The sequence below is a fragment of the Elaeis guineensis genome, chromosome 7 (assembly GCF_000442705.2).
Source record: "Elaeis guineensis isolate ETL-2024a chromosome 7, EG11, whole genome shotgun sequence".
In the NCBI taxonomy this organism is placed as follows: domain Eukaryota; kingdom Viridiplantae; phylum Streptophyta; class Magnoliopsida; order Arecales; family Arecaceae; genus Elaeis; species Elaeis guineensis.
Genome location: NC_025999.2, coordinates 88,531,622 through 88,549,482, shown reverse-complemented (window position 1 = coordinate 88,549,482; position 17,861 = coordinate 88,531,622). Strand labels below are relative to the sequence as shown.

General features: G+C 36.8%; 1 protein-coding gene across 1 annotated transcript; it reads left to right on the top strand.

Annotated features, from left to right (window-relative positions):
- Positions 1-13,366: 13,366 nt before the first annotated feature.
- Positions 13,367-14,607, top strand: LOC140859355 (uncharacterized). Its single transcript, XM_073261005.1, has 5 exons — positions 13,367-13,466; positions 13,544-13,746; positions 13,854-13,946; positions 14,107-14,208; positions 14,302-14,607. The coding sequence occupies exons 2-5, from the start codon at positions 13,708-13,710 to the stop codon at positions 14,605-14,607; spliced, it is 540 nt and encodes a 179-aa protein (XP_073117106.1). The 5' UTR covers positions 13,367-13,466; positions 13,544-13,707.
- The last annotated feature ends 3,254 nt before the right edge of the window (positions 14,608-17,861 follow it).

Genomic DNA, 17,861 nt, shown 5'->3' with positions numbered 1-17,861 from the left:
GTGAAAGATATGAAATTTATTTTTCGTAGTGCTTTTGAATTTGAGATACTTTTCCTCTAAGCCTTGTGTGCTTTGTCTATTTTGCTTCCGTGTAAACATTGGGTCTTTAAATTTCTTACCGAACCATCCTAATCTAATCCGTAAATGGGTCGGAAGCAAGCCCAACCTCATGGCCTGATTTGCTTGAACAAAGTCACGGACCAACTAAAATGGGTTCGAATCTAACTCATACTCAACCTAGTGCTATACAACGTCCAAAGGAATTGCAGACTCAAGACGAAAGGCCCAATTTCATAGACCAAAGTCTAGATACAAATAATGAAATTCGCTCAAATGCACTTGGTCATATGGAATTATAAACTCGAGATCAAACCGAACCATGATACATTTTGCAATGCAACTCCTGATTCATGTGGCCAACCTTTCAATGTAGCACGAACTCGATAGCTTCTTTAGTTACATGCAATCCCTTCCTCATTTTCTTGAAACGGGATGCAAAAAGAGAACAAGTCTACTGTTGGGTTAGGTAATTGCACGGGCGTACCACAACTTATCTCCAAAACGAAAGAAAGAAACTGATGGGTTCAGTTGCCTTGAACCAAGGACTCTTTGTACACCCAAAAAAAAAAAAAAAAGCCAAGGACTTTAACAATACGAATGCTATCTTAACTACCAAAGTTAAAGAAAAATTGAAAGGGAAATTAGAATGTTTTACAAGATAAAATTAAACGAATAGATTCATTTAGATAACAAAAAAAGGTCCCTCAATTTGTTTTACAATTTCATATTTATACTTCTATCTCTACCACATTCTTCTTACCGCTTGAAGATATCTAGCTAGTCTCCCTTTTTGCCGCGTATCTCAATTTCCTCTTTGCCGGTTACTAGCTTTAATTTCAAATTCGTAACCTTCCTCTAATTGTTGTCGTATTATTTGTTAGCCGTCTTGAGAGCGTTGGATGCTCATACTCGATTTGTAGTATGATGATATAAGAACTAGTTTTTAGACCTTCTTTGTGACTCGGTCAATCTCTTATTGCTCGGGCTTTAACAACCCCGCTCAGCCTGTACCATTAGCTACCATCTCTTAGGCATCCAACCTCTCTTCTTGTATCTGTGCATCTGCGACTAACAAACCTACTTTTAATAATATTACTTATCAACAGACCTTGGTGTGCCACGTTTCACCTTGCACCATCTTCCTAGATCCCACTTCTTCAGTCAAGATGTGGTGCAAACAGAATCTAGACATACTTTTCTCTGTTCACCATGGCTGCTGTAAGTTTGCCGTGCTAGTCGTCCATATCGTTGAACCGGGCGAGCCTCTCTAGCAGGCCTATTTCTTACATCAGTTGTAGCAGGCCGAGGCAGAACTTTGTATTTTTGTCTGGCGTCGACACTTTCTTGACGCCCCTCACAGTTCGTTTCCTGTAGATAGTTCTTTTGTGGTTGTTGTTGTTGTTTGTCGTCGGCCAAGTCCTATTAGGAAAGCCCTCATCGTTGCCTGTAACCCTGTGCCCCAACAGCTATATTTCTTGTTGTTCTGAAAATCTTTCGATTTCAGTTCTCTCTCTTTTTGCTCTGTTGACGTCTGGGCTCAAAAGCTGCTGCAAGGGGTAAGGAATCAAGCAGCAATTGGGGTACTTCCAAGTTTCAATATGGTTTGTGAAGAAGTTTGCAAAGTTTAAAAATGTTTCAGTGCGAGCTTGCATCCTTTGTTGTTTTCTTAGTGATCTGGATGAGTCAACTAGTAAGTAGTTAAGCTCATCATTTCCTTCAGCTTCTCTGTTTTCTTTCTTTGGAATTTTTTATCTCGTTCTCCCATTCCTCTGTTCTGTAACTCCTCCTTGTTACCTTTCTTCTTGTAAATTCTTTTTGGTGACACCTTTCTTCTTGTAATTACTTCGAAAACTAAATAAAGGACAGGTGGCTGCTTTGCCGGCCTCCTTTATCATCAAAAAAAAAGGTCCTATTAGGAAATTAAGACCCACTTATACCGCATCAAAAAATGTTTACTGTCACTGCTCCATTTTCTCTTGCCAGTGGTGAACGCTGAGGCCATGCTTTGAAAACGATCGAATTATTTTAAAAATAGTTGGACGGCAGTAGACACTCGACTTTCTCTGATGTCTTGCGTCGGTTTCAGCTCGTAGCTAATAAAATAGCGAGTAGCGGCAGTATTCGTCCCTCCTGACTCATGGAACATCTATTCCCATGGACCCCAGGCAAAGATTGACGTGCCTGGAAAGAGCAACACTTAGTCCATCAAGACAAAAAACCAAAAAAAAAAAACAGAAAAAGAGAAGACGGGGGTGGTGTCCACAGTTTTAAGTCATGTTGTGTAGAGCACGATACATGATGGATTTCGCAAGTCACATGAGACTATCAAACTACCAAAAGTATATATCATCATGTTCCTCAGCAAATTTCAAAGTCCGAAACACACGCAGACCCCACAGTAGAGCTTAAAGTTTGAGTCAGAACAGAGTCCAACAAAGCCGGTTTCTTGTATACAATTTGGATGTATATCTTTCTAAACAAATGAACCATACTTGCATGACCATTTCTAGGCGACACCAAAAGCCACTAGCCTAACGGCCACCTCCTAGGGAGGCGGAGGCCGGCCCCGGAAATGTAGCCTTTAGATGAACTCTTCCTATTTCGTGAGAGTTTCCTGTAGGGTTGCTACTGGGCATGCGAGTGACCTCTAAGACTTCGAGGACACGAGAAAATGTACGTTCACAAGTTTTTAATGTTCCTTCTGACGTAAATCGGTTTTAGGTTCTTCATAAACTCAATTGCCACACCGATTCAGCGACATAGAATATTAATGGTGAAACATTAATTGCCGACCACCTTAGTTTAAGCTCGCCGACATGAGAACATGGAGGCACCAATGATCTCACCTTTGTTCAAGATTACAAAATATGGATTTGCATCCAACACTTGAAAATGTTTCGGACTTGTGCTTAAAATATTTGATAAAAATGGGAAAAAATGGAGATCATATTAAGGTGATTTTGTTATGGATGATGTGATCACAAACATTCATAGACTGTATACAAAACTTACTCCAGAAAATCCGTTGTATTAGCTGGACATTCCATGGTGCTTCACGATAGAAGCATGTGAGAATGGAAACCATAATCTTTTCTGCTTTTTTTTATTGAACTCCCAACACAACGTGTTAGTGTATAGAGGAGTTAGATTTCTCATCTTTTTCGTTTGTTGGTAAAGCCGATTAAATTAAATGATATGAACATAAATGTATCCGTGAGAATAAGAAAACAAAATACTCAAAAATTCAAATGGAAGACATGCCGAAGAATCCTAAAAGGTGGTCCAGAACGATCGGCTATATAGCTTATCATCTGGTATGTAGTATTATTAGCTTCTCTATACATATGTCACTACAAAAAAAAAAAAGATAAGTTAGCCACTATTTTTTGTCGATACTTTTTGAAAGCGTCGGCAGATTGCGCTGATCTGCCGACGCTTATAAAAAGTATCGTGTTTTAACGATGCTTAAAAGCATCGTAAAATTTTAGCATTTTCAACGCCGACGCTTTTAGCAAAAACGTCATTAAATAAAGAAAATATCGATATTTTTTTGCGTCATTATTTAACAACGTTAAAAAGCATCGTTAGGTTCGATTAATACCCCTATTCTCTCGTGTTCTAATCTATCTACCGCCACCTCCTCCCACCCATTCCTCCATCTGTGCCGATCCCCATCTCCGCCGATTCTCCGCCGGCAGCACCATACCCGCCGTCCACACCGTACCGCCATCCGCTGCTCCCCTTTGTTGCCGCGTCCGTCCATGCCGCACCCGCGCCGTCCATGCCGTACGCCATCCGTCTTCATCGAAGCCACCCCACCAGCCCTCCTCCTCTCTCCTTTTCCGGCGGCCGTCTTCGCAAGTCCAAAAGATAACTCAGATGAGTCATATTTTTTTCCTTTTTACGACTAGTTTTTGTGGTTTATGCATCGATCCCTCGGCTTTAGAACCATTATTTAGATAAGAAAGGGAGTTTTTTTCTGCTCTTTTCAACAGGGAGTTTGTTTTTAAGGAAGCAAATTTGCTGTTTTAACTCCGGGTACTCATATCCACTAATGTCTCAATCCTGCATCAGTAGACAAAAGCGAGGCATATATGCTTGTGGTTGTGGGTCCAAAATATACACCAATAGGGATCTGAATATCTGATATAGTGATAGCCCTTTTGTAACGACCCAGAAAAAAAAAAAAAAAAAAAACAGAGGAATCGGGAGGAAGAAGACTCCCGTTGAGAGTCTTCTTCCCACCGTGAAAAGGAGTGGGGAATCCGAGTAAAAACCGGATTCCTCCTCTATAAAATTCCCTTTCCCCTTCCTTTAGGTTTTTATCACGGGATTTTGAGAGAATGAGGGATTTTTTTTCAAAAGGATCCGCAGGTTCTTAGATGGAAAAGAAAAAGATTGCCGGAGTTCTTCTCGGCTGCCGGAGCTCGAGGTAAGCCCCTCCCCTTCTTCCTCTCCCTCTTCCCTTTCTCCCCTGGCCCAAAGCCTCGCCGTCGGCCACCGTCTTCGCCGGAAAATCCATGAACAAGAAATCCCCTGTTTTTCCGATCTCTTTTTGATTTTTTACCGGCCGAACCTTGCCGCCGGCCGTCCATTGCTCACCGCCGCCTCCACCTGTTGCCGGATCTCCGGCCAAGCCGCCGGAGCCCGAGCCATCGAGGGGGGGGACCTCACGGTCCTCCCCTGTTTCAGCCAAGGGAGGCCGCGGGAAGAAAAGAAGAAAGGAAGAAGAAGAAGAAAAGAAAAAGAAAAGAAAAAGGAAAAAGAAAAAGAAAAGAAAAGGAAAAAGAAAAAGAAAAGAAAAAGGAAAAAAAAAAAGAAAAGAAAAGAAAAAGAGAAAAATAAAAATAAAAATAAAATAAAATAAAAAAGAAGAAGAAGGAGAGAATTTTTCTCTCTCTCCTTTCTCTCTTCTTTCTCTCTCTTTTCTCTCTCCTCTCTCTACCTTCTCTCTCTAGATTCTCTCTCTAGACTTTTCTCTCTCTTTACGGATTTTGTCTCTCTAGGATCTTTTCTTTCTCTCTGATTGCATCATGAATCCTAGAATAAACTTGAAGATGAAAATAAGATGATCTGAGGTTGCTCCGAAATTCGTGCAGTAGATCTGATCCCAGTTCGATCCTATTCAAAATTTGTAACACTTGATTCATTTTGAGTTACCCTGATAGGACCTCTGATGATCTCGATCATGAGTGCCTCATCGGAAGGATACGAAAGTTTCTCTCTCCACTTTCTCTCTCTACTTTCTCTCTCTAGAATTTTCTCTCTCTTCATGGATTTTCTCTCTCTAGAAGTCTTATGGATCAGTGGAGGATCTAGATAATTAGATAAATCCTAATTTTGATTAATCCTAAGAGAGGTCCTCGATCTGTGTTATTAGGATCGATTATCGGTAATTTTCTCTATATATGATTTTTATATTTGATCAGGATCATGAAGAGATACGATTGTCTGCAAATGATATCGAGTGGAATATTTTGTTAAAGAAATTCATAAATCAAAGAAGAATATTGATTTTTGTGCTTGGATCAGTCACCAGTAAAGGTAAGAATCCCTGTACATGATCACGATTATATATATGCTATTTTACTGTTGGTCTTGCATCGTTGGTTTTGCATCGTCGGATTTGAGATCGATGAATTTATTATACCTGAGATACTGTTATTTGATTTTGAGCATGAGTATGTTATGTCAATATATATGTATCAGAGATTGATGGCATGATTATATGGATATGACATATCTGAATTGATCATAATGCAAGACAGAATTGATTGATGAAATCAACACCTAATGATTAAATGAAAAGAAAGAGATATATGGTATGGACTAGCCTTGTCATGTGGAACAGCCGGCCAGGAGCTTATGCCTGGGACAGCCCGCCAGGAGCTTATGCCTGGGACAGCCCCCACTGGCTTACAGGTGGATCAGCCGGCCAGGAGCTCATGCCTGGGACAGCCCGCCAGGAGCTTATGCCTGGGACAACCTCTCACGGGCTTTGGTACGTGGGACAGCCGACCAGGAGCTCATCCTGGGACAGTCTTGAAAGACTTTTTAAAGTGGATTCGATCCGGATGATGACTGAGGTATAGACTTGGATAGTCCAGAGCCAGAAAGAAAATGTTAAAATCATATGATTATGAAAGGAGAAATGAAAGATAAGATATGAAACAATTGTTGAACAAAAGTATTTCACCGGTTAACATATGATGATGCATCTATTTTGACAAGACAGAAAATTTATGAATGTTTGCATTATTCTGGACATTGAACATGAGATTTTATATTTTATTGCTTATCCTTATTTTCAGACTATATTACTATATCAGTGTGATATGGGAATTCTTACTGGGCTGTAAAGCTCACACCCCTTCATCTTTCTTTTTCTTCTCAGAGTTGCAGGATGACTTAGATTGGCTATGGCTTAGATTTACGGGTGAGCAGAAGGATAAATAGAGTGTCATAGTATCTGATCAGAGAATTGAAGGAATGTTAATTGTTATTATGCAAGTTTTATGAATTACTGTTGAAATTAAATATTATGGTTGATAAGATTGTGATGATTTATTTTGGCCTTGCATATTCTTTAGGGCTTGCTCTAAGGAGTGTGCGGCCATCACGTATCCGACCCGAGTGTTGGGTTCGGGGCGTGACACCTTTGGTGTTTTGATTTCCACAGATGAAATTGAATATTTTCTGTATCTATATTGATAGGCTCTAGAGAACTTTATGAACGTTTTATTGTTGATATGGATGTGATGAGGTTGTTAAGTTAGCCATAAGCAGAATGAATTTTAAGTATATTGTGCTTAGTTATCATGCCTCTTTCTATTAGTGGCCTTTGGCTTGACTTCCTTTTCAGAGGAGTGTAGATGTTGGTTGCATGTCAGGGCCCTATAGTTGTGGTTCCTGTTAGGTCTGTTGAATTTGAATTGGTGGGAGTTCATTGAGAAGTCTGGTTTTTAATAAGAACTTGGTGATGGTAGCTTAATTTAATAATCGTGCTTTTGATTCAGCAATGTTGGATGCTGGTTGCAGCTGGATAATAATCAGTCCCATTCCGGTGTTAGCAAGTACAATATGACATGGTTAAATCTGCCATGGTTCTTGGAAGATAGTCTCAACTAGCTAAATTATATTATACCGATGGAGTTTAACTCCTTACCTTAGAATTGAGACTTATCTCGTTTCTTTGTTGAAGTGCATGTAACATTGTGAGCCTGGAATCTTTTATAACTAGTTTGTTTTACCAGCATTGATGCCTGGTGATGCTAAGCTGATAGGCATGCTATGTTGCTTGAGTGCTAAGTCATGCATATGACCCGAAACTGTGGATGGATGGCCTTTGTTGCCAGGGACAAACCCGTGTAATCTTCATTATAGTCAGGGACTATTTGTGGGTGGAAGTGAAGCGTAAGAGTTCAAGATTGTCTAGGTAGAGATATCTCACGAGAACCACGTTGGAGGAAACTTTTCATGGCTTCATATGTGGACCAACAAATGGCAGCAGCTGAAGCGACCTTGTATTAAAGCTCGAGGTCCATCTTTGGCTACTATTTTCTTAATAGCCATAATAATTGAGCTACTGCTAAATGTATCAGCACCACAAACACCCTGCAGAGACACATAGGACAACTATGAGAAACCTGTCATGAGGAAAGCATATGAATACGGAACATCTCAACAGATTACAAATAAGCATTAAATAGTGCAGCTAGCCCATGATGAGGCCCCATCCAAGTATAAATGTGTTAACATCATCACTAAGATTTGAAAGGAGCCTGAAGGTAACAGCCTTGGAGATTTCAATAGTTAATTATGAAACAGCTGTTGACAAAAGATTAAACTGAAGCACATCATAACTTACTGCTTGAAAAACACTGCATTCTTTCCAAGCCAGAAGAAGATAAAATAGAGTTGCAAAAGCATAAATGATTAAGCATGCCATACAGGAAATTAGGATAGAATTAGTTGGATAATTGAGGTGGCAAAATGCTTCAAGGCACCCATTATGTGCACAAATGCAGATTTAGCAATTTATGATAAATTGTTAGGTATTACATAGTATATCGCCTTTAATATTTCATACAGCTAACTTAAAAATACTTTTTGAAAATGTGACTAGCTGACACAAGATAAAAATTAATACTAGTTGAAAGTATACATTAGTAGCTCGATATTAATTTATATCTCATCTTTATTTTTCATAATGATAACTTAGAAATACTCTTTGAAGATGTGATTAACTGACACAAAAAAAAATACTTGTTAAGATTATATCTTTGTTGATTCTTTTGTTATTTGGTTGCCATCGAATAATTATCTAATTTAGTTGTTAAAAGTTTATGACACAGTACACAATATTTAATTAACATGTACGAGACTTGGGTCTCGGTCTTGCGCACTCGGGTCTTTAGTCCCAGTTGGCACCGAAGGCATCCAGCCCTACGCACTCAGGCCGATGAAAAATGTCAGGCAATATTAATTATGAATTAATTTTAAAAAAAATTACATTGCATAGAATCATAGATCCGTCTTTTGATTAATATACATATTCTATAATATCCGTATATTTATTTATTTTTATACGGATAAAAGAATTATGTACATTGGTCAATTGATTGTTCAGTATGGACAGTTTGAAAAATGCGAGTAATTCTATAGGTCATTACAATAATCAAATGGTATGCTGAGGGTTCGGAAAAAAATTCGGACGGTATTTTTCTTTTGTTCTCCCTATACGGGAGAACTAAGAGAAAATACTGCTGAAATTTTTTTCGGCTCTTGTTGTATATCATTTGATTACTGTAACCTATAGAATTAATGCATTTTCTGAATGAAATAGGACCTTCTTTACCTATTAGTTGATGATAGCAAGCATTTACTATGTAAACCTTATCATATCTAGATGTATTTTTGAGTCTTCAAGTTATATAATGAACTACAATAGCTATTATTTTTTTAGATTTTATGAAATAACTGATATTTTTTACTCATTGCATTAATATAGATTGTATAATTTTTCTTATTTTTAGATAAGTTGCAAGTTTGGTCATTTTTATCCTACAATGGACATAAGTTGGATAAATAAACCAAGGAATAGTAAAGAATATTTAGATGGAGTTTATGACTTCATTAAATTTGGTATGGAGAAAAGTAGTTTGAATGAAAAGATTTTATGTCCATGTTGGAAATGTGTAAATAGTTCTTCTTTAGATCCATAAATTGTTGAAGAACATTTGGTATGGAATGATTTTTTAAGAGGTTATACCGACTGAATTTTTCATGGGAAATCTATGTTGCCATCATCATATAACCAACCCCTGACTCATTTTGGATCCACTAGCCTACAAGACAATTCTGCAAGAGATGATGATATAAGGGGCTTGATCATAGATGCTTTTGGACTTGGTGTTCAAAATTTAGGAGAATCCAGTAGTATACAAGAAACAGTTAGGATGTTTGATGATGTACGCATACGGAATGTATGCATGTTGAGGAGCCTATACATACATCTAATGATGAGACAGCTCGTTATCACATCTTAATGAAAGATGCAGATGAAGAATTATATTCGGGTTGTATGAAATTTTTTAAGATTTCTTTTCTTGTACATTTATTTCATTTAAAATATTTGAATGGATGGTCTGAAAAAAATTTATCATGCTGCTCAAGTTATTAAAGGATGAATTTTCAGAAAGCACTCGTTTACCACCATCGTATTATGAAGCCAAGAAAGTAGTAAAGGAATTGGATCTTGGATACGAAAAGATTCATAGTTGTCGAAAGATTGTATGTTATATTGGGGTGAAAATGCTAATCAAGAGTCATGCAATGTATGTGGATCTTCAAGATGGATAACACAAAAAGAAGATCGAGACGATGTACTGAATGAATTGGATGCAACGCGGAGTAAAAAGAAACCGGCAAAGGTATTACGTTACTTTCCTCTTATACCTAGATTGAAAAGGATTTATACATCATCAAAAATAGCTTCATCAATGAGATGGCATAATGAAGGACATACAAAGGATGGAATGTTGAGACATCCAGCAGATAGTCTTCAATGGAAAGCATTTGATGATAGGCATCCTGATTTTGCCTCTGATGTTCGCAGTGTTAAGTTTGGCTTAGCTTCTGATGACTTCAATCCATTTCGGACCCTGAGTTCTATCTACAACACTTGGCCAGTTGTTTAATACCTTACAATTTGCCACCGTGGATGTGCATGAAACAATCACCACTTATCTTGTCAATGGTTATTCCAGGAGATAAAGGTCCAGACAATAATATTGATATTTTCCTACAGCCTTTAATAGAGGAATTGAAACAGTTGTGGGAGGGTATTGATGCATTTGATGCTTCCAATGGTCAAACATTTAACTACGGGCAGCTTTATTATGGACTATTAATGATTTTTCAGTATATACCAATTTATCTGACTGGAGTACAAAGGGACGGGTCGCATGTCTTTATTGTGGAGATTCAACACATTCAATTTAGTTAAAACATGGAGGTAAATTTTGTTACATGGGACATCGTCGATGGTTGGAAGCAAATCATCCGTTTCAATTTCAGAAAGATTTGTTTGATGGTACTATAGAATTGGGATGTGCCCCTATTCCACCTTCTGGAACTGATGTTTATAGACATATGGATGAAATCAATTACAGCTATAGTAAGCACTCAAAGTACTCTAAAAAAAGAGGAAGGGATGATGTTGAAAGCTCAATGCATGAAGGGTTACCAGAGGAAGTCAGTATCAGTACTATAGATGCAGAGGTGTTTCAAGATCCAGACAATTATTTCGAGGATGAAAATGAAGAAGACACACATATAGCATCTACACAGCAGCCCAGTAAATATTTATGGAAAAAATGAAGTATCTTTTTAGACTTACCTTATTGGAAACATAATCTTATTCGACACAATCTTGATGTCATGCATATAAAGAAGAATGTTTGTGATAATTTACTTGGAATATTTTTAAACCTTGATGGAAAGAGCAAAGATAACATGAAGGCGCATCTTGATTTAAAAGAAATGGGTATCCGACAGGAGCTTCATCCTAAATGCTTGCTAATGATAAAATTTATGTGCCTCCTGCATGTTACACAATGTCTGCTCGAGAAAAAGATAATTTTTTTGGAGTTTTAAAAGTATCAAGGTACCTGATGGATATGCATCAAATATTCCATGATGTGTGCATCTAAAGGATCGAAAATTTTTAAATCTTAAAAGTCATGATGGTCACATATTGATGCAAGATATTTTTTCAATAGCTTAAGATCGTTATTGCCGAAACAAGTTGTTGCAATTGTACTTCGATTATCGTCATTCTTTAAGGCATTATGTTCAAAAGTTATTGATCCTCGAAAATTTGATCAGTTAGAATCCGATATTTCAATTACACTTTGCCAGATAGAAAAAATTTTCCTTCTGGATTTTTCACTATTATGGTACATCTGCTCATTCACCTAGCTTCAGAAGTTAAGTTGGTGGACCGGTATATTATAGATGGATGTATCCTATTGAGAGTATTATTGCAAATATTAAATCTTTTGATAATTTATTAGAAACAACAGCATACTGATATTTTAATAAATATTTAATTCTTGAAGGTATCTTGTGCGTCTTAAAAATTATGTACGAAATAGAGCCTATCCGAGGGCTCGATTGCTGAAAGATATATTGCGGATGAATGTTTGATATTTTGTTCAAGATATCTTCAAGGTGTAGAGACTATTTTTAGTCAACCTCAACGGTATAATAACTTTATGGAGAATGCAGAACTGTATAAGTTCTTAACTGCTGAAAATTCTTGGAAAGAGCTGAAAGTATTGTACTTGATCAAAATTCTTAGCACAAGCACATCGTTATGTGTTACTTCATAGTGACATAATATCTTACCATCGCAGGTTAGTATATTTAAGGCATGACATCAAAATTTAAATTTTATATTAGATATAATATTCTAAATGATTATTTATATTTTATGAGTAAATTTTTAATTTATCAGAGATGAGCCATCATAGCATTCGTCCTAATGCAAGGATTAAACAGCGATGGTTGTCGAGTTATTCCTTATGTGGCTTTTCGAATCAGGTGCGATTTATATTTAATTATGGGATACATTAATTTTTGATACATATTTAATATCAATAACTCAACAGTACTTGTCATATCATTTTTTTTAGGTATCAAAGATGATGGAGATAAATAATTCAGATGAACTAATAGCTCTTGCTCGAGGACCTAACAAGATTGTGAATAGATATAACGATTTCATAATTGATGGCTTTAAATTTTATACTAGAAAATGAGAAAAATTTAAAAAAATACAGAATACCGATGTTATGGTGGAAGCGGATGAAAATCTATTATGGTATACTTAAAGATATCTATGAGTTGGATTATTATAGAAAATTTAAAGTAGTATTGTTTAGATGTGATTGGATAGACATAAACTCACCAAGAGATTTGAAACAAGATGCAAATAGATTTTACACTGTAAATTTTTCAAGGTTGATACACACTGGTGTGTTATTGAAAGATGACCATTCATTTTTTCATCTCAAGCTCGTCAAGTATTTTATGTACAAGATGCAAAAGATAAGATTGTTTACTGTCATCAAAACAAAAACCTAGAGACTTATATGATATAAAAACCAAGTGGAGGATGATGACGATGACACTTATATACAATTGTATGCCCTACATTTGTGCCAGCTGATGATTTAAATGCTACGACGATGTTGGTTAGGATAGAATTTGAAGGAACACTACTGCTTGATTGTTACTGATAATAATTATTTATGATGTATATAATTACATTAATTATTGTGTTATTTTACTCCTATATTAACTGATTCTATCTTTTATTTATATAATGCTAGGTGACATCATCATTGCAGGGACGATATGCTGGTGTGCAGTTTCAGTTTTCACAGACAGAGGCCGTTAGTCTTCTTCAGCACAGCAGCCTGAGCAGTTCAGCTGCACAGCATTTCGAGCCCTGTCCTTCTTCATCATCAGCACAGTACATCTCTGTTCATCAGCCAGATGATGAGATACACGTGCAGGGTATTATATGTCTTTCATGTAATTTTATTTTTATTTTATTTTATATAAATTTATGATATAGTTACTTTTATGTATTTTTTGCAGACGGATCCGGGAAGTACGCCCCAGACGGGACCACAGTAGTACGAGATGTGTGGCAGATGCGTGAGGGAGAGAATTGTTGTGGAGTGCAATCAGCTAGGTCAGCCAATTAAGAAAGCTGCCTGCTTATTGACTTCATTTTTGGGACTGTTGCTCGGAGGCCTCAGCTATGTCCGTTGGGCTATGCAAAATGGAATGACATGCTTCCAACGTACAAAGTTGAGCTCCTCCGAGTTATAGAGGTAATGAATTGATGTTCATACTGTATATTAATTGTTAATCACTTATATAATTTATTTCATTTAACTTTTTTTTTTAGAGCAAGTTTGTTCTCCCTCCATCCACTCATGATTTTGTAATGAAGTCTCTCAACCGCAAATGAAAAGAATATAGAGCACAATTGAAGAGGGACTATATGAGACAGGGTATGACAGAGGAGGAGGTTGCTAGGAATTGTCCTCCTGATGTACCCCTCATCAGTGGATGGAGTTGGTTCATTATTGGTTCTCCGAGAGGGCACAGGTATATTATCTGCTCATTATCTTTTTTTTAAATATTTTATAAAAATATTGATTTATATTGTATATTATATATTATACATATAACAAGTTCTTTACTTTATTTTACAGACTTATTCTGCTATTGGTAGAGCTGCACGAGCAGCTCAGTCTGTTCCTCATACATCGGGGTCGAAGAGTTATGCACGACTCCGACAGGAGTTTGTATGTTCCTTAAACTTTCATAATTAACTTTAATTTTTATGTTGAAATATTTATATAACTAATATCATTATGTATCGTGGACCATGTCTGTATCATGATACTCATATATTTTTTTAAATTATTATAACTGTTTGCTTAAAATTGAAAATTATTTGTGTAGGTGGATGAGCATGGGAGGGAACCCGGTAAAGTGGAGTTTTACCGGATGACTCATACTCATCAGGATGGTACTTTTGTTCGAGATGAGTCGAGAGATTTATATGTACGGTATTATTAATATTCTATTTTTTGCAATGATTTTAATTTAATTTTGTTAGCTATTAATGTATAACTCTTGTTTTCAAAATAAATACAGGAGAGGGCTACATCTCTCATTGCGGAGCGTGACGACGAGTCCGCAGCATCTACGCAGCAGAGCCGTATCGAGGCCGAGGTGTTCACAGAGTTGATGGGACCAGAGCGCTACGGCCGAGTGAGGGGTTATGGAGTAGGAGTCACCCCCACTCAGTTATCTGAGGTTAGTAGATATACGCAGCATGCTGCAGTAGATGCTCAGGATTCACGCGTCCGCAGACTCGAGCGGAGATACAGGAGATTAGACAGAGTCGTGCCGCTGAGATGGAGGAGATGCGACAGAGCCGTGCCGAGATGCAGGCCATGAGGGGACAGATTGATCGGCTTACATCTTTATTAGAGATGTATGGCCATCTCAGGTAAACACATATTATTAAATATATATTTTTATTAATTTAATGATCTATATATTTTTATTTATAGATATGCAAATCAAGCTTTTCATATATTTCTTGTAGGCTCCTGGCACATCAGGCACCCGTCGAGACGGGCACGTCACGTGGAGACAGCGACGACCATCCGCCTGCAGATTGACATCATTTTATTTTTATTGTATTCTTATATTTATTTATATTACTCTTGATTGTAATGGACGATTAGTACTTTATTTTTATTTATATAAAAATATCTTTTGGTTTGGTTAAATTTGCTATTGAAGTTTGCTTTTGGTGTGAATGGTGGTGATTGTACAGGTTTATATTTGAATAATTGATATAATTTTATACAGAATGTATGTATTTTTTTTTTGTATATAAAATGTATATATTTTTTTCTGTTAAAAAATAACGATACTTATAAGCGTCGTTAATAGAGTGTTTACGATGCTTATAAGTCGCTAGTGACTTTAACTGCCGACGAGGAAAAAAGTTCGAAAAGGATGGAAGACACATTGTCATTAACGACGCTAAAAAGCGCTGCTAAATTTTAATTTTACAATGCTTTAAAGTATCGTTAGAAAATATTGCGACGTTTTTAAAAAAACGCTTTTCGTCTCCACTCTTACATAGGCGACGCTTTCATGATGCTTTTTTAAAGCATCGTAAAGCTTATTTCCGACGTTTATTAGCGTGTAAAATATCTTTTATAACGTCGCTTTTTACCATTTTCACTGTAGTGTATGAAACCTCAGTAGTGAAAAGGGCATGCATAATCTACCAACAATCATATAAAATGGATAGACTCTAGCATCAGCAGAAGATATTTCTGTCTATTTTTTACATATTATACAAAATGAAACATCTTTAATCACCACCCTTCGTGTGAGTGTGTGTGTGTGCGTGTGTCTGTGTGTGTGTGTGTATTGACTGCTTGGGCTAAGCCAACTTCTGTCCCAACATCAGAAAATAATAATTTTAGTGTCATCTGCTTGGGAGCAACAATTATCTTTCTTAATTTTGTTTGGTGCACTTATAAGCACTTGAGTGCTAATATGTGCAAGAAAAAAAATTTGTATTTTGACAAACAACAATTACCATGGTAAATCACAAATTTGATTTGGCCCAGAATTTTTTTGCCCAACCTTAACATCTTCTAGTTGGTACTTGACTCAGCCTGTCTAAAACGTGGGTTGGATTAAGATGTGTGGACTGGACCAGCCCAATGCTAATCGTTTTCATATTTTGAGTCTGGTTGGATTGGAGATTTGCAGACCCTGAATTCAATTCATTTCTGAGTCGGGTCCAAAATTGCATCCAAGCATCATCTATCTCATTGGTTCTTCGATTTTTTTTTTTCCCCATTTTATTTACATCAAACTAGGTCAAGGATAATCCAAATCCCAACTTTATGATATCTGATCATATTTTTTGTATAGTCATATAATAAGCATAATATGCAAGAAAATAACAATTTAACAATATAGAAATATAAGAACACTGACAATATTTGATTAACAAGCACAAATAAACTATAATGATTAAACCAAAAACAGAAATAAAAGTAAATATTAAATGCAAATTCCTTTCTCAATTCAAGAAGCATTATAAAGGATGTTTAGGGTTCAAATCAAATATCTTGTGATCCTTGTCCTAATCATATTTAAAGTGTAGCTTAATTTAAATAGTTATAATACTAATGGGACTGTATATATTGTAGGTAAGCGGGTCGATCTATATTTGCAGCCATAATCTAACTTGCTGACGTGGATTTCCATATATACACACTTGTAGTCCATTGAATCCGACCAAACTCTAATTCAAACGACAAAATGCTAGAGGGCATCTTTTTTTTTTTTTTTTTCATTCATTATTTAAGTCCCTCCGGATAAGAACAAAAGTTACGGAATAACGAGCTTCCATGAGCTCAAAGGCCTCCTTAGCCACCATTCGATCAAATCAAGGTATATAATAATAGACCAATTAACTTTTGGGGTTTGGGTTGTATCATCTGCACAAAAGAATGGTTGATCTTTTTCCGTGACATTAACCACTGGATCATATTTTGCATAACTCTCAAACATTCTAAACTTTTCCTCTATTAATCTGCACAATCTCAAAGCAACTATTGCATAAACAATGGAGGATTCATGCGGAGGAAGGTGTATCTTCTTCTTCTTGATGCAAACATGCAACCCTTTCCCTTAGAGGTTTTGGCACCGTAACCACAGCCAAGTTTGGATAAGCCACCACTTTTCTACTTCAAATCCAGGCAACAGTTCGAGTGGGATCGACATGGCATAGTAAATGTCGCTTTTGGGGGTTCAAAACCAGGACCGGTAGACAGACCGAGCTCATGGTTTTTTCTCACAAGTTGGCAGAAACGGGTGCAGCCAAGGGAGCAAAATGGCAGCAAAGTGGGTAACCCTGTGCAAGAAATCATTCACCGGCGGCTAGAGTTCTTGGCACGTGGACAACTCTATGGTCCAAGAATGGTACCGAGCATTTTGCTGCCCGGGAACGTAGTGTCGACACGTCCATCTTCGGGCAAGGAGAAGCTGACCCGATCTTGGAGGAGAATCTTGAATTACTTGAAAACAATACATGCAAATAGCCTGCGCATGGTGTTCGAAACCCCCGATTTTTTTTTTTTTTTTTGAGATAAATAAAGAGGAAATAAGGTACTTCCCCCTAGAGATATAAGTGTAAATTCGAAATCCACGAATTTTGATGCACAGATGAATTGAATGCGTGGATGTTTGGTGTATTTTTTTTTGACCTACTTGCGCGCCTTCGTGGAAAGTAAGGACATGCAACCGTCGATAAGGGTGAAGGGAAACGAAAATATCCACCGGGTGTACATCATCAGTCAACCAACTTTACACTCAAAACATATATTGGTTGGTCCACTTGGAAGAGATGTGCATGTGGTATGAAGACTTTCTTCCAGGATAACTAAGGGTGGTAATTGGGTATCGGATACATATCCGATCAATATAGATCGAATCAGAAAATCATCAATCCAAATCTGATCTATTTATTAAATAGATTAAAATTCAAACATCAATTTTATTTATTTATTTAACAGATAATCCAATCCAATTTATTAATCTATTTATTAAACAGATCAAATTAAGCTTAAAATAAATTAAACAGATCAAATAGGTTAAACCGATCGGATTAAATG